The 25,177-nt window shown below is 33.3% G+C and overlaps 1 protein-coding gene across 2 annotated transcripts; it reads left to right on the top strand.

The window, feature by feature from the left end:
• The first annotated feature begins 422 nt into the window (after positions 1–422).
• Positions 423–12,220, top strand: LOC121378222. 2 transcript variants are annotated; one of them, XM_041506300.1, is made up of 3 exons: positions 423–5,603; positions 8,466–8,569; positions 10,500–12,220. In XM_041506300.1, exons 1-2 carry the CDS (start codon positions 870–872, stop codon positions 8,544–8,546), a joined length of 4,815 nt encoding a protein of 1,604 aa, XP_041362234.1. In that variant the 5' UTR covers positions 423–869; the 3' UTR covers positions 8,547–8,569; positions 10,500–12,220. The 2 variants fall into 2 exon arrangements, with proteins under 2 accessions (XP_041362234.1, XP_041362233.1); XM_041506299.1 differs by having other exon boundaries at positions 8,466–8,573.
• Positions 12,221–25,177: the final 12,957 nt, after the last annotated feature.

Raw genomic sequence — 25,177 nt, 5'->3', positions numbered from 1 at the left:
GCTGCATAGTTGTAATTGATAAGACAAAACTGAATATTTCAGATCCTCCATTTTTGAATAGGTTTGAAAAACAGATATTGCGAATTGCTGATATCCTTGATTTAGAGCAGGAAAAAATGGTTGACATCCTAGAGAAATGGATTGCAGAGCTGAGTACAATTGACAACATGACATTTAAACCAAATGACCTGATTCCTGTGTACAGTGATGAACTCATTCCATCTCTTGTTTATTATTGTAGTAAGGATAGAACATGTTCAAAAGATCAAGTTCTTGAAGAATGCAAACATGAACTGATAAAGGTTTGCACACCGGAAGGCTTAATTCGGGGGAAGAAATCAATCTTGTCAAGACGCCATGAAACAGAATACGGTATTTTGCTAAATACTTACTTTGAGCTTCCAGTACACAAAGGATTGAGATCATTTTTGAAATCATCTTTTGAAAAGCATGAATCGGGTGTGAGTGGACAAAACATTATAATTTGTACACATACTAACATACATGAAAATGTGAAAAACTGTATTCAGTCAGAATGTCAAGTTGAACACTTGTCTACCTTCAAGTCTGAAAAGGAGCTGTCATCACGACTTGAAACATTCTGGTTTGACAGCCATATAAAGCTGTTGGTAATTCAAAGTCTACCAAGTGTTGATGAAAAACATCTGCTGCATCTAAAAGCCACAGTAGAAAGACAGAGGAGTGAATTTTTAAATTCAGATGTAGAATTTTCGTGTGAGAAAAATGTTATCATTATTCTTCATCTTGAAAGAACCGATGATGAAAGATCATGTTTTATTACTTTCCTTAGTGGATGGAAACTAATAGTCATTGACAATTTGGTGCAGAGAGAACTTACACTGGTAGACATGCATGAAAAGTCTATTATTGATATAATAAAGATGAAAGGGTCACTTCAAGATGCAATAAGAAGGCTTATGTTTTGGGCTTTCACTTGCATACAGTACAGCAGGAGTTTGCGAACATTAGATAACTTGTCTGAGATAATTAAAGCAATTCAAGAAACAGAGCCCATCATGTCTTGCATTGAAAAGATCATTTGGCATTGGCTTGAAAATAATAAAAAATTACATGATGGAAAGATGTGGCAGGTTGACGTCGCTTGTGACAGACGTAAACTTCTGGCCTATTCTACGTTCCTTGATGTTCTGGATGAAGTGGTAGTCAGTTACATAAAGCACCCACTAGCTGCCATTGTGTTTAAAGTTGAAACCTGTAATGCTTGGAATAGCTGCAGTTGGCAAGTGAATGATCAGCCATGTTATCAGAAAATGAATGTGTGGATGCATCATCTGGCCAATGAAGATGTTGTTGACATATCCAAAGAACCTCCTCCATCTGGTCCAGAATGCTTTTATGGACCCAACATTTTGCTGGATTTAAAACACCCTTTCAGCAAAGTATTTTTGCATCAAATTGAAGAAAAAGTACAAAAGCAATGTACAAAAGAGTGCTCATTAATCATGACTGAAAAAGGAACAGATTTCGTACCAAAACAAGAACTGAATGCAATATTTGTTAAATATTTGGATCCAATAAAACAATCAGCATCTGCCATGTTTCAACATAAATATGACAATCAAAAGGATGATTACTTTGATGATTTTTGTGCACTGCTGTGTTCCAGACGTACTGTGGTATTAGACATTACAAAAAAAGTTGATATGCTCAAAAACATTCTAACCTCTTTGATATCACTGTCAGATGAATCTTTTCCAATGTTTGTTACTAAGTTGCATGTAACTTGGTGGCTCAATGAACCAAAATTGCATGCTGTACAACATCTTGTTGATGCCTGTATGCAGGTACAGTTTGGTGAACCAGACGGATATTATCATGAATTTACAAGACTAATTGGTTCAAATGAAAGACTAGATGGATCAACTGAAGAACAAGAAAGCAATTTGGATGAATCAGAAGAACAATTACCAAGTGAAACTTCTGAGACTGATGAAGATGAGAGTTGTTTTGAAATAACCACATGGAGCAGAATTACAGAGCATGTTTGCCAGAGGCTTCTGCAGTCTTCTACTGAACTAAAGGACAAGGACAATTGCAATACATGGCAAAGGAACACAAGCATGGTACTCACCCATGCTGATGACGTGTCAGTACTGCCACATGTGTCACACTCTTTGTCACTATGCAACCATTTTTCTACTATGATTGTTGTCTTTGGTGGCATCTCGGAACAATATGTTGTACAACTTGGTGAACAGCTAACCAAGAATACGCTAAATTCAAAGGAGATGTTTGATTTCATATTGAGATTTCTAAAGGAGTTGAACTCAGAAGCTGGGGTTCCTTTTGAACATGTATTGCAGTTTTATTCTTGTTATGTATGTTGCTGTATGGCAGCCAGTCCTGACACCCCAATAATGGAATGGGTCCTGGATGAGACAGTCAGCATAGAACTATTGAAAGAAGGTGACTTTTATTTATTTGGACCTGCTTTACATTTAGCAACTGCAAGTAACCTAGGTTTGGATCATGGTCCAATAAATCTATTTGACATCATAACGGATCAGAGGACCATACAACATCCTACTTTCTTCCAGAAATTAGATGAAATTTTAAAAGGTCAGTTGGGAGAATCATCATTTCCATGCGTTTGTGTTGACATGTTTCAACACTTTATTGTTGATAATGAAATCAAAGAGGAAACATTCATTTCTTGTTGGAACAAGTACATTTCTTCAAACATGTCCCTTGCTCATATAATTGCAGTTGCATATATTAAATACCATCTTGAGCGCTTTTCCAAATTGGAGTCACAAAACATATTAATTGAAAAGTTTTCGAAGGAAGAACAAAATGAGAAAAAACTGTATGGTCTTCAGCGACATTTTATTGAATGTGCTGTGGCAGGTAATGGCATCATTACTTTAAACCATTTATGTAAACGGTACAGGTTTTTGGAAGATAAAAATCAACAACTATTGATTAGTACTTTTGATCTCAACCCACTAAAACCTTTTCAACTAGATCAAGAAAACACTATCAAAGATGCATTTAAAACATTCCCCAATGATGAAAAAAGTTTGACAATGATCATCAGTGCCTCTGAAAATGGTGGATCTGTACAGCTTGCATTGTTTTCATTTGCACTTGAGAATTTTTTCTTATCCAGATTGATGCATCCATTATCAGAAAAGAGCAAACGCAATTCATCCTGTATTTGCAGAGCAGCAGAAGCATCAAAGATGTCAAAAAGTGCTTTAAAATTATTACGTTGTCTTTGTTGTCAGGAAGATTTTAATTCCTCTCTGGTTGTGAACTTATCTGAAGAAACTCGTGAAAAGGAATTTCAGATAACTTCTTTTCTGATTCATGTTATGTGCTGCTGCTTGGTAAATCATCAAGACCACAAACCATTAATATGGTGCATATGTATGCTAAATACTTCTGATGTTGCTAAATTTTATTTATCTGCAGTGACCAAGACTGATGATACCAAGCAAGGATTTTTCCCTTCATTGACAGATGTAAAAGAAGTCCAGTTTTCAGAGTGTGATTGCAATTTTAGATCTGCAACTTTGGATAATGGCTCGGATGGAGACATGTGTACAGTATGCTCCCAAAGAATTAAAAGTGACAAAATGGCACAGAAACATCTTTCTCTTATGCAGGAAGATAAGCCCATGTACAAAGGTTATATTCCTTGTGAACCCAGCAATGATATGATGACAACTGCTCGGTCATTATCTCCAGTGGCTTTTAGGTTTTTTCACCTTTTGATGCATGCATGCTTTGCTGGATCTTTAGCACTTGGAGTCCTTGAAGAGCAAGAACTTGCAGAACATCTTAACCTTGAAAAGGATGTTGATGTGCAAGACTTTCTGAAAAAGCACATCACTACACACTGGGAGGTGTTGAGACAGTTGACAGCATGTGGAAATGCTCAACTTGGTAAATTTCTTCATATGTTATTACATGAAATGGAATTTTTACTATTCCATGAACAAACTTTATTTGAAACTGCAAAGAACAGACAGTTCTATGAAGACAGTATCTGCAAAAAGATTGATGAAATTACTGAACGTCGATTTTCAGCCTTTCAAGACGTAACAAGAAAATGCACAGATGAGCCAGAGAGTTTTGATAGTATTTTGTATGAAGTCAACTTGGACGAAGGCAGATGCCCGCTGTTTTTAAGGCATACATTACCACCTAGTGTTGAAAACATGAAGTCCGAGTTCATGATCAATAAGATGGATAAGAAGTATCCATTTTTAGCTCTTGTATTTGCAAAAGAAAAGCAGTTGGCATTACTTGGGTGTTTATTGCCACTTGTAAAGTGGAATTTGTTTTGTTTTGAAAAGATTAGCTACAAATGGACAAGAAATGAATTGAAACAGACATTTCTCTCAGAATTCATCGACAGAGATGATCAGAAAGAGCATTTTCACGAGTTGTTTAAAAACTTCAGGGATTCATGGAACAAGCTGCTTTCAAATGAAAAGCTTCTTAAAAAGTACAACAAAAATCTTGGCAGAATTCCCCAACTAGTCATGACTAATATTGTGGAAGACTGTATCATTATTAACAGCAGTTCAACTATTTATCAGATCCTTATTGCCCTGAAGAATATTCAAAACGAATTTCTCGAGGATGCTTCAATCATAAGTCTCACTTTAGAATCTCCTTCCTTGAGCTTTGTGAAGAAGACCGACAAATCAGCATACTTATCTGTACTGCCCATTGAAGAGGTAACTGACAAAGAAATTGTGCACCTGAATATGGACCTGTCTAAACAAAGACTTAATGAAACATTTCTCAAATTTTCGCAGTGTTGTACAGGTTATGGTCATGGCAGAATCCACAATTATGACTTTTACTTCATAGAGCGTCAGTTTGCAGATCACATATTGGTGAAAAAGCCATGTTTGGAAGTCACAACTAGCTTTCCGGTGATTGTGTTTTTAGGGGATTGTCTTTACAGATCTGTCACTCCATTTGAAGATATTGAAGCATTTGTAGAGCAGCATGAAATAACAACAGACATCAAAAAGAAAGTTTTGAATCTCAAGTGTCAAAGTCACACCTACCTGAGAATTATTCTTGAATACCTAGAGATCATATTTACTTTAATGAAAAAGTCAGAACTACCAAAGAATAAAACTGACTATCATGCACAGTACTATATTACACAGTGGCCTATTTATTTTCTACAAAAGTCACCTCATGTAGAAGGTTTGCTGAATCCTATAAAACTCTGCTTTTTGACATCATTGTTTGAGTATGTCGAGAGTCTTGAGGCAGACACAGCCATTGGCTTCCTGGGGGACAAATTCACCACCCCTCTGAATGAGGAGCTGGAGATAAATCTTAGAAGTCTGACAGAAAAAAATACACTTGACTTACTTGAAAGACTGTTGGCAGCTCTAAAACGGTTTGCATACCAGTATATTAATGTCCCTGATGTTTTCGCTGGTGACCAGCTTGGTCCCAAAATACTACAGAATGCTGTACTCTGGCCTCGTGATACACAAAGATTGTTTCCAGAGGGACCAACGCAGTTGGACATTCACCCAAACCTGTGTGTGGAGCATATTAAGTCTACAGTACAGTTTTTGCATCGGGTAAGTGTTCTACATACATTTCATTACTATGCTTTATCAACTTAAATATTATTAATTACTAACTATATTTACGGTGCCCCACCATTTCAAATTCGATTGGGAATATAGTAATTATATTAATAGGCATCCATCCATCCTTTCTGTTGGTCATTAGTGGCTGTATTTAGTCAGATTTTTTTAATGGAACCTTGTGTTAGTATAGCTAAAAATCTTATCAACATTGGGTCAGTGATGTCTGTTATATTTATACCCAGCATTAAGAAGCAAGGTCAAACATATGTTTAAAGGTCAAATCTATGATTATATTTGTCACTATAACATTACTGAGGGATGATTTTTGTTTTATAGGGTTTTTATTATGGTTCATTTTTGGGGGTGGGTGGAGATTCATCGAATGTGTTGTTATTTTTGCACATTTTCATAATTTTTACTTCTTCTCCAAAACTAATTGACCAATTCCAGTCAAAGTTTGTGAAAAGCTTCCTTGGCACATGGAGAAACACATTTATAAATTTGGTCATTCTGACCCTCTCTCCCAGTGGCCTGAAGGGTAGGGCCAAAAGAGGGAAATTAGGCCAATTTAAAAAAAAAAAAAAAAGGTCTTTTCATCTTCCAGAAATTCTATAACCAAATAATTGTCATATATGTAATGGTCAATAATTTGTTAATGTCATTAATTTGTTGCTGGTGAGAAGATGAAGTTTACTATAGTTATATAGGGAAATGCATTTAAACTGTTATTTCTTTGACTTCTTCTCCAAAGCCCCTGCGCGTGCTGTAACCTCACCGTGGTGCAGGGGTGTAACATTCTCTTTGAGAATGGCCAATACAGCACAAATTGAAGTTTAGAGTAAAATTCGGTGTCCGTAAAATTCTGTGATATTTGTATTTGTATTTTTGCACAGTACTTTACACTGTTTTTGTTTAAACCTTGAATTTTTATATTGATGTTGATCATCACTTTATTTATTTGCATTACCATAGTTTGACACCCAATAGCCGATGTATTTTTCGTGCTGGGGTGTCGTTAAACATTCATTCATTCATTCATTCATTCATTCATTCATTCATTCATTCTTCTCCAAAGCAACTAGACCAATTCCAACCAAAGTTCATGGGAAGCTTCCTTGGCACACAGAGCAACACATTTTTGAATGTGTTCATTCTGAGCCCCAGGGGCCTGAGAGGTGGGACCCGAAAAGGAAAAATTAAGCAACTTAAAACAAAAGCAACTTAAAACAAAAGCATCTTCTCAAACTGCTCAACCAAATCAATCCAAATTTTGAGGGAGGCTTCATTGCCCAGGGAGAAACGCTTTTGTGAATGTGGTCATCCTGACCCTATGGGGCTTGTGGGACATAGTCCGAAAAGGAAAAATTAAGTCAATTTTTAAAATCATCTTCTGAAACTACTTGACCAGTTCCTTGGCACATGAAGAAACAAATTGTGTGAATTTAGTCATTCTGACCCACCCAGGAACCTAAGGAGTGGGATGCTGTAAAATATAGTAAGTTGCAGGAAAATAAAGAGGGGCGCAGAAAAATAAAGGAGGGGTGCAAAACATCAAAGTGGGGCGGCAAAATCAATAGCGGAACGGGTTACCCTGCTTAAATGGAGCAGTGAGAACACTGCAGCATGACTCCCTGACAAGTAAAAGTTTAAAGTTTCCTTTATTTATAGAGCACATTGATTTATTAATCATCGGCTGTTGGATGTCAAACACGTATAGAGCTACATTTTTCCATTAGTAGCAAGGAATCTTTTATACACCATTCCACAGACAGGATAGCACATACCACAGCTGGAATGAGAACTAGCCCACTGGGCCCACCAACTGGGATGCCACCCTCATTGACAAGTAAAATGCATATTTTTGACAGGACTGCAGTAAAACCTGCAAAGTTGGTACCTACATGTATGTAGCTGTCAGTATCGGTCTTAAAGGTTAACTTTGTAATGAAGTAAAGTTAAAGACAAACCAAAAACAAACCAGCAAATAAAATGCTTTGCCAAGTTGTAGTTAAATATCAGGAGATGACATTACATATTTTTTCATTTCCAGTAAAGGCTATTTCAATTTTATAGAAATTATTGAAAATCTTGCATTAAAATTGCTTTTTGAACAAACCCCAAGAAAATATGACCGTGAGTTAACTCCCTTGATAGTGCAAGTTTCCCCATCTGCAGCTGAATACTAAAAATCATCAAGAATGATGTCAGATATAAATAACAATGTTATCCTTGTTTTTAAATTTGGAATGTTTAGCTTAGGTATTTCATAAGACACTTTGCAGAACTTATGTGAAAACAAAAGTAGGAAAAACACTTTGCTGATTTTTGAGAATGCAAACTATACAGTAACTCATAGTTACTAATTTTACTGTAAAGTTAACCTTTAAGAAGTCATTTTATTATCCCAAGCTAATCTGTATTAAACAGTCAACTGTGTTTATGGGGACATTTTCTGACACACAAAAACAAGCAACAGCCTTCACAGTTAAAAGATTAAGATACTTTTACCATTAATTGACAAACAATTTACCTTAGTAGGACAAAATTGCTTATTTTCAAGGCTACAAGGCTTTGCTGTGTTTCTCAAAAACGTTTAGGATGCTTGTAATAGTCATTACAGGAATTAATTTTTATGATATTAAATCCATGTGTTCAACCACCTGCTGCATGATTTATACATGTTTGATTTATAAATAACTCCTATAAATGAAAAAGTAAATAACAAACTTTATTGATCAAACTGTCCATATAAAAAACCCCTAAAAAACAAAGCAATACAAAACTGGAAAGATTTAATACACACTGTATTAATTTTGTTATATAATGCATGTTCTGCTTTTTATCTTGAAGTATATTGAGAAGAAAAAAGGTCGATTTGAGCCAGAAGGCGAGGTGATCAAGCCGAAAAAAACAGCGCTCCTTTTGGGTTAAGAAACTGCAGTGAGCCAACACAAGTAGGTGAGTTTTAATTGAGAAGTAACGTTGGTTATTTTTGGATGGGGTTGTTTTTGTTTTGTTTAACGACACCCCTAGAGTCACATTGATTTATTAATCATCGGCTATTGGATGTCAAACATTTGTTAATTTGACATGTAGTCTTAGAGAGGAAACCCGCTACATTTTTCTATTAGTAGCAAGGGATCTTTTATATGCACCATCCCACAGATAGGATGGCACATACCATGACATTTGGTATACCAGTCGTGGTGCACTGGCTGGAACGAAAAAATAACTCAATGGGCCCACCAACGAGGATCGATCCCAGACCCAATGCGCATCAAGTGAGTGCTTTATGCCCCTCTTTTATGATGACATCAGAACCATGAGAATTACTGTTAATAATGTGCATTTCCTATCATCTGTTTCTTTGCATCTGTTAGTTAATTTTGTTGTTAATTTTTATGACTGGCTAAAACATTTTAAATTTTTATCTTAATGCTCTTGATAAATTATGGTGTGGGATGTAGCTCAGAGATAAAGTGCCCATCTAAGGTGTGATGGACTTGGGGTTTTTCACTGTTCCTCAAAGGCTGTGGTATGTACTGTCCTGCCTAGGAAAGAGAAAATAAAAGATACCTTACTGCTTTATTGGTAAGAGCTAGTTCTAAAAGTATTTTTGAAAAAATCTTGACCTAAAAACTACAAGTTATAATGTGTTTGATTTTTTTTTTTTTTTACTGAACAGCTTTTGACAAAATGTATTCCTTGTTACATGATGGAAACTTTTGAACGTCAAAATCTATATCAACTGTGAATGTCTTGATGTTGAATTATTTACACAACAATATTTCTTGAAACTAAATTTGCTAATTTAATGACAGTTAAATAATAACAATTTGTAACAATATTATGTTAAAATGATACACTGAAATGAAATAAGATGTTAATTTGTTTGGTTGTGGGTTTTTTTTTCTTTTTCTTTGGTTGTTGTTGGGTTTGTTGTGGGGTTTTTTTTTTTTGTTGTTGGTTTTTTGGTGTGGGGGGTGGGGAGTGAGGTACTTTTTGTGTGGGTTTTATAAGAAATCGTAACACAAACATGGAATGTTTATTTATTGAAAATTTGAAAGTCCATCTTCTCTTAGAGTTTTGATCGGTAGTTCTGAAAGTTGGTACTATGATTTCCTGGACCAATCTCCACAAACAGAGATATTTTGGAAATTTGGAATTTGTGAATTTTATTAAAATTAAACATTTAAATAAAAAGTTAAGATTGAAAAGATAAAAGTCTATCACCTCATAGAGTTTTAATTCTATAGTTCTGAAACCTAGTCTAAATATTCTCAGGGGCAGCCTTATCAAACTAATAGAGAGAGATTTTGGAAATTGTATTAAATATTTAAAATTTTAAACATTTTCTTTAGTTCTGAAAGAAGTTATTACAATCAGAGCAAGTTTCCAAAAAATAACAAAGATAACAAATTTCATAAAATAATATTTTTAAAAGGTTACTTTACAAATCTTACAATACATCTCATGCAGTTTTAATTTGATAATTCTTAAATTTGAAACAAAAATTTAAAATTTAAATAAAAATTTCATGCTGAACATTTTCTTTAGTTCTGAAAGAAGTTATTACTAGACTTGCTCTAGTCTCCAAAAAATAACAAAGATCACAAATGTCATAAAATAATATTTTTAAAAGGTTACTTTACAAATCTTACAATACATCTCCTGCAGTTTTAATTTGATAATTCTCAAATTTGAAACATGGATATTCTAAGGTGGTCTTTATAAATTAATTAATTATCTACTACTGACAAAATTGAAAATTATATAGCGGAGCTCTGTAGGCCGATAGGCCTATTGTTCTCCTTTCTTCTTGTATTCTGCTTGCTCGTTATTATGTTTTTATTAATAATTCAAGTACTTGTTCATTTATTTTAGGATGTTGGAGGTGAATGTCTTTATGCTGAATTAATGAAGACTTGTCAACGCAGTTCCTATTTCCGTATAGAAGAAGTATAAATTATGAAGTGAACTAAATACATGTTTAAATCAAAATGTTTGTAAATATTTCTTTCTGCATCAGGTATATACCATGTACATAGGTTATGATTATACTTATTGATCCAACCATTCTTTGTACCAGACTTTTTATGATGTGTGTTATACTACCCACCGGTGACAACTGAAACTTGATTTTATTTGGATCTACCATGTTCATAAATATATTCACTGATGGGTTTTTTGTTCGTACTACAATTTACCATGTTTTCTATGACTTGATTTGACTCGGAAGCCTCTATTCTCTAAATATATTTTATTTTCAGTTCAAACTGAAACTGAATGTGTAGTAAGCACCATTAAATGAAAATATGTTCTCTGAGGAAATTTTATACTTAATGTATTTAACATACTGCTTTTGTAAATAGTTGATGTTACATCATCATACTTAAACTGAATTTTAAACCTTCTGTAAATAAGTAAAATTCATTTCATAGTGAAATTTGATTTGTCTCAGAAGTGTGGTATGTTATTGATAATTAAATACATACAGATGTTATGCTCATTTGTTACTAAAACAGAAATTTGTTTTAAATATGTTTTATACATGATGATGCCTTTATAATAATATGTTTTTGTTGACAATTAAAGTCGGGTTATGTTCAGTTGATACTTAAACTGAATTTTGTCTCCGATAAGTTGCATAGATGCCTCTGTGATAAATTGTGTTTTTATTGATAATTAAATAGGGGTTAAGTTCATTTGATACTAAAACTAAATTTTGTCTTGGATATGTTTAGTAGATAACCTTTTTGAGAACATGTGTGTGTGTTGATTATGAAGCTTGGTTTGACTGAAGATATAATTTATATCAATCAGTATTGTATTCACATATAGACAGTACTGGGTTATTACTGAAACAGACATAAAATTCAAGTTCTTAGTTCAAAATAGAATTTTTTTGAACAAAACTAATGACTTGATGAAATGTTCCCAAGTGATGTTGATTTTGTCACAGAAACTGGATTTTACTACTCTGAAGCTGCTATCCTGTAAATAGGTGTTAATTTCATTATATATTGAAACTAAACATGTTTTCAGAGACATTGTTATGTGGATTTTACTTTGAAACTTCTACTTTGTAAATGTTATGTTCACTTCATTAAAAAAAATTAATACCATATTGTGAACATATGCTATATATATATACACACACACACACACAAAACTGTATATTTAAATATCCTGTAAATAGGTGTTAATTTCATTATATATTGAAATTAAAAATGTTTTCAGAGACATTGTTATGTAAACTGATGTGGATTTTACTTTGAAACTTCTACTTTGTAAATAGATGTTATGTTCAATTCATATAAATACCAAATTGTGAACATATGCTATATATATATATATAGATAGATATTTTAATATCCTGTAAATAGGTGTTATTTGATTATATATTGAAACTAAACATGTTTTCCGAGACATTAATTGCTATGTAAACTGATGTGGAGTTTACGTTGAAGCTTCTGCTTTGTAAATAGATGTTATGTTCAGTTCATTAAAAAAAAAATTAATACCAAATTGTGAACATACATGTATGCTATATATATATATATATATTTTATTATTTTTATTTTTTTAAATATCCTGTAAATAGGTGTTCATTTCATTACATATTGAAAATAAACATGTTTTTAGAGACATTGTTATGTAAACTGATGTGGAGTTTACGTTGAAACTTCTTCTTTGTAAATTTCATACCAAATTTGTTTAAATACTAAGATGTGAACATATACTATTTTGTTTTTAAAGACTAAATATCTATTTTTAAATGGTATTGATAAATGAACTTGATTTGTAATTTTTTCACTTTTTCTAAATAGCTGTACTTGTATTCTATTCCTATAGTCAACAACTTCTGTATTTAATAATTGTGCTTTTGTTTTAATACTGCAACTGGATTTTACTGATCATGTGATGGTATCATTGGATGAACTGATGTTTCTTGAAAAACAAATTGACTTGAAGCAGCCTACTTGTAGATATATGATGTTCAATATCGAAACCTGTTTTGTAAATAGATGTTTATGTCAGTTTAAATCTTATGAACTAGTGTGTCCTTTTATACTGGAGCTTTATTTGACTTTACAATTATTTTGTAACTACCTGTATGTGCCATTTTGATATTGAAGCCTCTATTTATAAATAGATGCTTAGTTTAATTTGCATTGAAATTGAATTTAAGTCATACAAACAAATTAACAACAAAATGAACTGATATACAAAGAAACAGATGAATGGAAATGACAAAAGATATTTGACTTGAAGCAACCGATTTGTTAATATATGTGATTTTTTCATTCAGTCAGATCCATTTGATATTGGAACTCTATAAACTGATGTTTTACTTTGAAGTTTCTGCTTTATAAATAGATGTTCTGTTTTGTTCATACCAAAACTGAATCTGTATAGAAATACCATTATGTGAACATGTGTTTCATTTTAAACTAAAGCTGCATTTTATTTGTAACTACCATTTTTGTGAATAGTTAGATGTATTGTACTTAATAATGGTGATACTAAACCTGGATTTAATTTGGTTTGTGTGTGGTGTACTGTATTAAAGTTCTCATAGAGAGTGGATTTGTCTTGAAGATACCATTATTTAAGCTGATGATGTTTTCTTACCGGTAATAAATTTTAATATTATTGAAGCTTCTACTCTGTAAATACATGTATGTTAAGTTCAGTCATTAATGAAGTCTTGAAGTAATGTGAACTGAAGTGCTTTTGATTACACTTAAATTTAAGCTTATTTTAAGCTGATGATGTTTTCTTGCTGGTAATAAATTTCAATATTATTGAAGCTTCTACTCTGTAAATACATGTACATGTACATATATGTATGTTAGTTCAGTCCATATTGAAACTGGATTGTCTATAAGTAATGCGAACTGGAGTGTTTTTGATTATGCTTATTTTAAGCTTATTTTAAGCTATTATTTTTGTAAATATATATATATATATATATATATATATATATATTGTATTCTGTTAGCATTAGTATTGAGTTTTAATCAGTGTTTTTATGGGATAAATTGAAGTTAAAGATGTCTAATGATTTGATCATTATGTGAATGGGTGTTTTGGTTACAATGAAACTTTATTTCACTTGAAGTTACTATTTGTATAAATATGTAATGTATTCTAGTTTATGCAGAAACTAACCTGGATTTTGTTTTTACTTAAAAGTGAATTTGTCTTGGTGACTTGTTCATTTTAGTTTGTCTTGGAAGTTATAATTTTTTAAGTATGTTATTTATATTTGTGATATTTTTATTTTAATGTTATAAATTAATTTTCGTCCTTTTAAAGGGAAGCTTCCATTCTGCAACCTGAATGTGTTTCGCGATACCAAATGACAGTGTGGTGTTACGTTTCAGTATCTTTACCTTTATGTAAACCGCATGTTGCTTTGTTTTGTCATTAAGATTTATGTGGATTCTGAAACTTGATTTGATTTAAAGCTAGATGTAGATATGTGATGTTTTCCTTTTTATATTAAAAGTGGCTTTTAATTGGAGCTGCTGCTAAGTAGATTGGTGGCATGTTAAGTTCATACTAGAAGTGGATTTTATTAGGAGGTATTGCGAAAACTTAACTTGTATACATACTGGTAACAAAACTAAATTATTTCTTTAGTATTATAAATTTGAGATGTACATTGTATTCATATTTACAGAAAAAATGGATTTACTTTAAGAAGTACATATTCACAAATAGTTAATGCATATGCTCATGCTTATATTTTAAGAAAACTGAATGGACAAAATTACTATTGATATGTGTTTTTTCCTTCTTATTATTATTATTGATAAACATGTATATTGTTGAAGTTAATGTGATGTTGTTTTGTAATATATAAAGAGACCCAAGTTATTATTTTTCTGTTGAATTATTGATGTTAAGATTTCTGTTGATGCTAAAACTTGATATGATTGGAGACTATCATTTTTTAAATAGGTGTGATGTTTGCAGTTTATTAGACTAGAATCTATATTAATTAAATACTCGATTCATTTTAATAAGAAACAATTATACTTGGACAGAAATAGAAACAACCATTAAATGACATTGGTTCCAGTTCATACAAATAGTTCATTTGATTGGTCTACCATTTTGTGTATGTGTGTAGAAATATGTCTGTAATGATTATGTGCAGCAGATGCTTTATGTTTTACGTGAATAAATGAATTTATTTAGAGCTATTTCCTATTCTTAAATTTTTACACTAAGTCTTGTGTATCACGTGATAACATGAAGTATTATATTGGTAACATACACAAATAAAAAATATTATTTAATATTACCTTAATATTGTTTTTAATACAATGTATATGTATAAACTTTGTATGTTAACTTTACATGTCTTTTTGTTGTGTTCCATGATTGTGGATATACAACGTACATGTATTTGTATATGTAAATGTTATATTTATTTAGTTGAAAATATTGGGGTGTTTTTTATGAATGCACTTATTAAAGGAACATACCCTAGTTTTTAAACACTAAGGTATATTTTTTACTATTAGAGCCGTTTTTGACAACAGAAATTATACTTTACTTACATTTTATTGTTTAGATTATCAATTTCCATACATTCGAAGTATTTTTGGTCATCCTGGTGTTTTTAATATCACAAAATGCATTTCTCATATTTTTAAAAACGCATGTGCATCTGAGAAATAACAGCTATGGAGTCAAGTTTTAGTCTATTTTTAAAGCGTATTTCACCATTTTAAAGTCACAGACTAATGTTTCACTCAATTGTAAATTTATCCAAATGTATTACAGGTTTGTAGATTAACTAAACTTAGTGTTAATTTTCACGGGTTGAAACTAGGGTCTGTCCCTTTTGATTTTACCATGGTTATACAATTCATAAATATGCCATAAACACACAGTTTTTTTAATTTAATATATTTGATAACAATTGTTCAATAATATTTTCTGTGCAATTAAATCGGTTAATTCTGTGCTGGTATCTGCAATTAAAAACAACACCTCGTCATTTACAAGTCTTAGAAACAATGGCTTAACAGTTATCCAAGGTATACTGGACATGAACCTTTTTTCTTTCTTTTTTGGAATAACCAGGTCCAACAATGTTAGTAATTGTCTCTTTACATCAGCAAATATCTTTTTATGAATATAGACACCTTTTTTTTTAAACTTGCCTCAATTACTGCAAAGCATTTGCTTTGAATAAAACACTACTGGATATTTCATTTCAAATGACGTCAAAATTAACATATTATTTACATTGCAATATGATGTCGAAGTATTTATAAACAGTAACTGTTATTTATAAATCAAAATGATGTCATTACTATTTTTATTACATGGATGAAGAGCTGTTGTAAAAACTTTAGCCATGAAGTAGCCTGATTTATTTGTTGTATTTGAAAAAAACAAAAATGTAAAAAACCCGCTTGTGAGCCCTTTTTTTTCTAATTGTTTTTCAGTTATGTATATATATATATATATATATATATATATATGAAGAGTCCACAGAAATAATCTACAATGTCCACTTTTGACATATTTTTCGACTATCTGCACTAAGCCATATTTAGGGTATATACTTTTTTTTAACTGCAAACTACTCCAGTGATATAACATGCTCATTCACACAATATAAGTGTATTTAAAATGCATTTAACAGGAAACTCCACTCTAGCTATGTATATTTCAATGATGTTACGGAAAAATAGGTCACACAGGTGAACTTTCAACATGTGATAGCTCACTTTCGGTTGAGTTAATTATTGAACTCACTATATTATGGCAAATGTGGTGAATAAATAGAAAGTAGTCAATAATGAAATGAAAATAAGGTGGAGTCATTGTGAACCAGATGTCATATTATGAAAGAACATAAAATACAACAGAATAGCCTGTGATGTCCAAACAGAGAGTCGGTGCTATAAAAGTCATGTATGCCTAGGTCACAGTAACACAATGAAATAAAAAGCTATAACTATGGTAGGCCATTACGGGTTGTTGGCAAAACACACTTTCTTAGGAATAAATAGCTCATGATTGCATTACTACAGTTGAATACTTTAAAATTCAATTACATGTATCTCAAAATACCAAACGTGTGACATTGTAATTGTAGGTTATTCCTGTGTGGAAGAGAGAGAGAGAGAGAGAGAGAGAGAGAGAGAGAGAGAGAGAGAGAGAGAGAGAGAGAGAGAGAGAGAGAGAGAGAGAGAGAGAGAGAGAGAGAGAGAGAGAGAGAGAGAGAGAGAGAGAGAGAGAGAGAGAGAGAGAGAGAGAGAGAGAGAGAGAGATATTGATTGATTTTAAATTTGTTGTGTGGTTTGCAAATAAAATGTTTTGCTTACAAAAAACAACAAAACGTGATGTAGCCCAAGAACTTTATAATGATATGTTTTTTATTTATTTTATACACATACATTATCTGCATATAGAAGTTGATTTATACTTCTGTTAAGCTGAAGAGACATGGTTCTCTGTTGAATATTTTGTGTCAACTAATATTAAGCTGTATATTTTATACTGATATATAGATACATGTATATTTTACTGAGACATTGATACAGTACAAGAACTGTCCAAATACTGGAAGTATTACTTGTATAAGTGTACCAATGTCAGTTTAACCTGTTAATGTAAAAATGATGATTGATGTGAGTAATGCTAGTCATTACAATACAGTTATACATTTTGTATATTAATTTTTTAACAAATCGACTTGGATTTTGAAGAATTCTTATCATGTTTTAATACAAATTGAATTTATAAATGTTAACGAATTTAATGGAGTCAGACGGTGAGATATACATGTATATACTACTTTTATGATGGCAGAGAAAGCATCAACTTTTGCATTTAGATCAATAAAAGTTACTTATTACTTGCATATTTGTTTATCTCAAATTAAATTTACATGTGTGTGTGTATTTTATTTTATTTTTAATTTTTAAAACAAAATGAAATAACTAGCTTGTTTTAAAATTATAATTAATTAATTCCACATTCCTTGAGATGAATATCTATGGATACAAATTTAATATGAGAGACACTGGATTAGTTTATTGTAGGAGAGACATTTAGGGGTGAATGCATGATTTCCCCCAGGAATGGGTGCAACATTTAAAAAGGGCACCTCCAGTATTCAAAAATACTTTAGCCTACATTATACATGGCAATACTCCCCCAAACCAGTGAAGCTATTACATGTCCTCTGCGAAATTTAGCACACACTAGATATTTGGGGGAACTTTGAAATTTAAGGTGGGGTGCACCACACCCCCCCCCCCTCCCCACCCAGTACCCCCTGAATCTGTGTCTGTAGTAGATCAAAGGTTGTAGTAAATGTTGACCTGTCTGTAAGAAAAAGATACCCTAAACAACATTGCTGCTAATAAAAATAATAAAATAGTGGGGATTCTTCTTAAACTTAAAGACATAATGATGTCATTTACTAATACAACTCTAACTAATACCTAAGATCAGGGGTGTCATATGTTCAGTTTTAAAATCTGTCCATAAACCTGTAGACCAAGTCATATATTTTTTATCATATAAGGCCATAATAAAATAAATTCTAGATTTTCAACTCTACTCCAAGGGTAGAGGCCCAACCCCATATATTTTTTATTGACCAAAAGATTTTCTTTGCTTGAGTATTTTCAATGTCCTGAAACTATAAAATAACATAAAATTCCACCCACCACCCACATTTTAAAAAAAAAGAAAAAAGGATAAAAATATAGCTTCCATTTTATTATGGCCTAATAGGTAAAATAATATGATATGCAATAATTTTCAGATCACATTGATGATATCAAAACACACTTGTAATAAAATCTGTATATTGAATTTCATTCTCTTTTATATTAAATATTGTATTAGATATTGCATAGTTAAAACTGTACTGCATGAGTCAGACTCTGTGGTTCAGTAAGTAGATTCCATAATGTGCACAAACTCTGTTACATAATAAAGTATAAATCCAATATTTTAAATAAGAATATGTATGCATATAATTATGGTGAAGTAAGTATAGTATATGTGATACGTATTTATAGCACATTTTATTTTTAACCATACAAATAATATATGATTATATTAATATTTATGAATACATATATGCACTAAAAATAAATATTTCATTAGTTTATAGAGAAACAGCAATGATCTAATGTCAAATGTTTGGTGATAGTAGAAGAGTGAGAGCAACAAAGCTGAATATACAGTGTACCCCTCTAAACTGGACACCCACAGGACCAACTAAAATGTCGGGTTATAAGAGGTATCTGGTTTAGAGAGGTCAAGTTCTGAACTGATTTTTATAATGGGAATGTGAAAAACGTCTGGTTTTGAGGGAATTCCGGTTTACAGAGTGTCCGGTTTTGAGAGGTTTCACTGTACATGTAGTTAAATTCAACACTCAAAACCATTGTTAACAAAAAGGCACATTTTGTTAATTTAATTGCTGAAAAAAAATAAAGCTACCCTAATATCTGCATCCTGCAGATTTTTTAGTGCGCCTTTCCTGATTATTACTCGGTCGACTTCATAAATACAGAAATCAAACATTCATTTATAAATACTACTAGTAGTTTACATTTTTAGAAATTAGTTACTACCGGTATATATATATATATATATATATATATATATATATATATATACATAACCCATGGCCAATTCCAAATGTTTAAATTTGATATTTATTTTATTAGCAATCATGGCCATAAAACCACATCTGTGTCTGCAGGTACATGTAGTTGTTAAAAAAATTTTTTTTTAGAATAAATCTGTGAATATATATTTTTAAAAATATATATATTTATTCTATAACTTGCCCATGATGTCCATGTCACAAACCTGTGTGATGATTTATTTTATAATATAACACTTAGTGAAATATCTTAAAATATTAGTGAAATAAAAGTGTTGTCAGTCACTCATTGACGATAAACACATTTTAGAGTGAAAATTTCTCTATTTCACTCTAAAATGTGTTATCTTCACTGTAAGAAAGCCAGAACTATTTTGCTGCTGGCATTTTAAAAATAAAGGTAAATTGCCAAAAGTTATATAATAAATAGAAAATTTCATGTTTTTTGTCAAATATAATTTATATCTCATCTCATGAAGTTTGCAATCATAGCACACTCGTTGCGCAAGCGCGACTCGTGAAATATGATTTCAAACTTCACTCGATGAGATCTAAATCATATTTGACAAAAAACATGAAATATCCTCTATGTATTAACCCGGTTAGTAGGCCCTAATGGTATGCAAATTTAAAGGTATATGCAAATTTGCAAGGTCTCTAGTTGCTATGAATGGGTCATTTGTTTACAAGACAACAAGACCTGTATATCTGAGCGTAATGTTTTCATAAGATTTACTTAAAATGCGTGACGTTAAACTAATTCTAATCATGATGATGTCATATTATCGATGGAGGTGACTTTAGTACTGTAATTTACTAAATATCGAATGAAAATGTTACTGGTATTTTAGAAGTGTTATAGGATAAATAGAATTCGCTACTCATGGTTTTTTTTAATATCTAAAATATCAACCTCATCTAGTTAATCAGTATTTGTCTCTGCAGAACCTCAACAAATACCGATTAACAGACTTAGTTAATATTTTCCATATTAAAAACCACTCATGACAAATTCTCTATATATTCATGAAATGAAGTAAATAGGCAAACATGAGATGATGTTACAAACATAAAGTTAAACAAATGATAATCTGTGACTATACATTTTGACATGCTTTTTAAGCTGCAGTACGTCTCTTCCCCCCCCACCCCCCCACCCCCTCTCTTTTCAGTGTGTAGACATCGACCGGGAGGTACACCATCAAAGTGTCTGACAAATTGTTTTTTAAAAGTATTTTAACAATGTTTTTACAAGATGTTTTGCGGCACGTATACTTAAGACAATATTTTATGATTGAATGCATCACCGACCATATCCTTTATATTTTAATTATTGTATATTATATAATAGTTCACATTTGATTTTTAGCATAATTGTGTTGTACCATTTTATAATTTAAAGATCACAAGTAACTTACTATATTTTATATTGTTAACACAAGTTTATGTAGTAATAATAATATAGCTTTTTTAGTATTCATATAAGGCTTTTAAAATAAATAGCTCTATTGCTTTTTTGTTTCTTTTCTTGTTTGTTCATAGCAACATTTATCAATGAAATTTAACGAAACTTTGGGAAAGAGTGACGGTTAAAATGTTCAACAAAGGTGAAAATTATTAGCCCAAAAAGTTGGACACAGATCTTATCGAAGAGCAGGATGATGTGACTGTAGGTAACGGGCAGAACTTAGCAATGAACAAATGTCATAGACTCGGGCCGTAGCTAGCGAGGGGGCAAGGGGGGCAGTTGTCCCCCCAGAAAAAAGTCTGGAAAGCATTATAGAAACTTAAAGAAAATTCTCTTCTTAACTGTTTAAGGAGTTTTAGACTATTAACTACTCAATTGCCCCCATAAACAAAAAATCTAGCTACGGCCCTGAGACTGCAGTCTTATAATGAATTTTTTTCGTTTTGGACTCTTAGATAGGCTTTGGGAAAGAGTGACGGTTAAAGGTGAAAAGTATTAGCCCAAAAAGTTGGACACAGATTTTATCGAAGAGCAGGATGATGTGACTGTAGGTAACGGGCAGAACTTAGCAATGAACAAATGTTGTAGACTTCGGTGGCGTCGTGGTTAGGCCATCGGTCTACAGGTTGGTAGGTACTGGGTTCGGATCCCAGTCGAGGCATGGGATTTTTAATCCAGATACCGACTCCAGACCCTGAGTGAGTGGTCCGCAAGGCTCAATGGGTAGGTGTAAACCACTTGCACCGACCAGTGATCCATAACTGGTTCAACAAAGGCCATGGTTTGTGCTATCCTGCCTATGGGAAGCGCAAATAAAAGATCCCTTGCTGCTAATTGGAAAGAGTAGCCCATGTAGTGGCGACAGTGGGTTTCCTCTCAAAATCTGTGTGGTCCTTAACCATATAACCGTAAATAAAATGTGCTGAGTGTCGTTAAATAAAACATTTCTTTCTGGATTAAAAATCCCATGCCTCGACTGGGATCCGAACCCAGTACCTACCAGCCTGTTGACCGATGGCCTAACCACGATGCCGGTATGATGCTGCACAAGTCCCAATCTAATTAAAATTAGCTCCACTATTACATGTGGATCTAACAGCAGCCCGTTAGAGCTCATGTCCAGTTGGCCTTTCATTCGACCAATCAAAACCTTACTTGCAAAATCATGCCAGTGATTTGATGATGATGATGATGATGATGATAACTAGTTTAACGTGCCCATATACCACTAGGGTTTCGAACATGCCCATTCCGAGTCCGACCTCCGATAAGATCAGTGGCCTGACTCGGGATGTGTGGGTGTGTGTGTGTGTGTGTGTGGGGGGGGGGGGGGGGGGGGTAGGGGTAATGTTGAAAATGGGCAGAATATTTATATAATGTGGAGCATTTTAGAAGGACAGTCCAAAAAGAAATAAGAGAAAGAAGAGAGGATCAGACTATTTAATAATATTTTTAAAAAAGAAGTAATTTCGACATAAAATTTCTAAATGTTTAAAGTCCGATCTATATGTCCACGTGAGTGGCCTCGTTACGGCTGTTGGAGGTTGACCTACGGCGAACCGATGAGTGGAGAACCGGCAAAGGCGGTGTGACGGTACATGCTTTAAATTTGTTTTCGCCTGTGGCGATTTTAATTGTGTTAGAGGGCCGTGTGCAGTTTAATGCCCGTAGACCAGGTGGGCAACTTGTTACGTAATACTTCGCGCGATTGGACATTCCAATATGCACTTAGTCCAGCTGTGGAGGCCATGTGGTGAGTAGTTACGTAATACCTCTGCGAGTGCGGTTTTTACAACCGTGATTTGGCGACGTTGGCGTCAGTAAGTCTGACGATCAGAGAGAAATATACCGACTCTAGTAGAGTTGGAATATGAGATGATACGTGAGGTACCGCCTTGTATCCCCAGGCAAAATCCTGATTTATAATAAATAGCTAGTGTTTTAGAGATATCGAGGAGAACGAATTAGGAAGGCTCCAGGGGATCACGGACGTCGTCCACTGAACGAAATATATTAGTTCAGACGGGACTTTGGTAATTATATATTTTCTGCTCTGTGTATAACCTTGATGTGATTGATGTGACTTTAAATATTTTAATACTGTATTATACCAATATTCTTTAGACAGTGTCTTCGGTCATCTGACGAAGTAAATCGTAGACTTTTTGTTCTAACATTATACGAGTATTTGGTAATATAAAGCTTAGCCAGTCATCCTAGACGACCTAGGTACACTGTAGGTTATTGTCTTTATTGTGATCGGTACCAGTATTAATTCTGTGTTACAAGGTTACTGAATGAGTAGTTAGGGGTAATATTAAATTAACCAGTTAGGAATGGTGTTGTAATTCCTTTATTAATTAACTTCTCCTGTAAGCGTTTCTCAATTATCACACGTGTGGGTGTGGTGTAACGGTGAAGTGATTCGCATATTGTGTAACTAGACACCTAGAGATTAACTAATTAAGTGATCAGTTCTGGGTTGTTATTATTGCTGTTATTAATTTACTACTACGGCTGTACATTTGTCAGCGTAGGATAATACAGATTCCAAAGTGTATTGTGTTTTGTTGTGTTTCTAGTGAGCTAAACGGGCTATAATAATATATACTTATATAAGATCGTATCTCTGATCATACCTAGAAACGAGCCATACTAGGGTTTAACAGCCTGTTACAGAGAGATCTAATAGATATACAGTTAGGAGAGACATTTTGATAATCGTGTTTTATTCAGTTACGGGAATTATAGAATCCCCGTGACAGGAGTAGAAAATTGGGGCGCTCGTCCGGGATCTGAAGCGGGACATGCATATTTAAAAAAGTATTGTTTGTAAATGGGGGCTTTATACATTAATTTTACAAATTAACCAGAAGTAGCACGTTGTTCACTAGAAAATTAATTAATAATAAGTGCGTCATATCTAAACATGGATAAGAATTTGCTGGATAGGCCTACGCTCAGTGTAGTGGAGATTAAGCGAGCACGTAAGGCCGAGTTAGTTGAAATCGCGGGTGAGCGAGAAATTGATTTAACATCAGCTAAAACCTTAGGTGATATCAAGACAATTATTATCCAGGAAGTTTTTGGTGATAGGCCTGTTATGGAAGACAGTGAGATTGTTCCAGAGATAGAGATAAATGAGTTAAGTGTGGAACAACAATTAGCTTTTAAAAAGCTTGAGTACGAAAGAGAAGAGAAAGAGAGAGAAAGAGAAGAACGTGCATTAGATAGAGAGAGAGAGAGAGAGAGAGAGAGAGAGAGAGAGAGAGAGAAGAGAGGGATAGAGGATAGAGAGAGATAGAGAAGATAGACATAGAGATAGAGAAGATAGAGAGAGGGATAGAGAGAGAGAAAGAGAAGAGAGGGATAGAGAATTCCAGTTAGAAAAATTAAAAGTGGAACATGAGTTAAAGTTGAATACAGAAGAAGTCAGACGAGAAGCCGGAAATGGGTTTAACATGTCGGAGGCTTATAGATCAGTGCCGGTATTTGATGACCAGGAGTTAAGATATGTTCTTTCAACTTTTTGAACAGGCCGCTAAGCAGCTAAATTGGCCGCAGTCTAAGTGGACATTGTTAGCCGTGTCTAAGTTTAAGGGGAAGGCTAGTATAGCTTATAATTCAATGAGTGATGAGCGAGCAAGTCAGTACGACCTAGTTAAGGCGGCAGTGTTGAGGGCTTATGAATTACGACCTGAGGATTATCGTTTACGGTATAGCGAGTTGAGAAAAACGCAGGGTCAGTCTTATAGTGAGTTTGTGGCTAAGAAGGCAGGGATGTTTGATAAATGGGTGGTGTCTCATCAGGTAGAGTCATATACCGAGTAACGGGAGTTGTTGATCTTACAGGACATTAAAAATGGATTACCAGTTAGCTTACGTATTCATTTAGAGGATCGTGATGTCAAAAAGATAGAGGAGGCAGGTATAGTGGCAGATGATTACGTGTTAATACACAAAGCTCAGGCAGTACCGGGTAGCTCTTTACAACAGGGTGATAAGAAGAAATTTCAGCCAGGTTTTTCCCGGGAAAGTAACTATCGGGGAGAGTCATCTAGTTGGTCAGCTAGTCAGGCAAGGAATGCACCTGGTGGGCAAAGTAAGGATAGGCCTGCATTATCAGCCAATGCACGAACTTTTCGTCCACATTGCAGTTACTGTAAAAAGGATAACCATCTTATCGGAGACTGTTTTAAAAGGAAACGCGATAATGCGCAAGTGGTCGGTTTAGTGAGGTCAGCTCCGTTAGCGAGAGAGTTAATGGTTAGTCCCATGGCAGAGAAAGTAAACCCGTATGTGTCCACTGGTATGGTTTGTGATGTGAAACAAGAGTTGTGTCCTAAGGCAATATCAATCTATAGAGATACCGGGTGTAGTCAGAGTCTGATAACGCAAGAGTGTTTAGCTGGTATTGAAAATTCAGACATA

Source organism: Gigantopelta aegis, chromosome 8 (assembly GCF_016097555.1).
Source record: "Gigantopelta aegis isolate Gae_Host chromosome 8, Gae_host_genome, whole genome shotgun sequence".
Classification (NCBI taxonomy): domain Eukaryota; kingdom Metazoa; phylum Mollusca; class Gastropoda; order Neomphalida; family Peltospiridae; genus Gigantopelta; species Gigantopelta aegis.
Note: the sequence above shows the minus strand (reverse complement) of the source record. Positions and strands in the feature narration are given on the sequence as shown.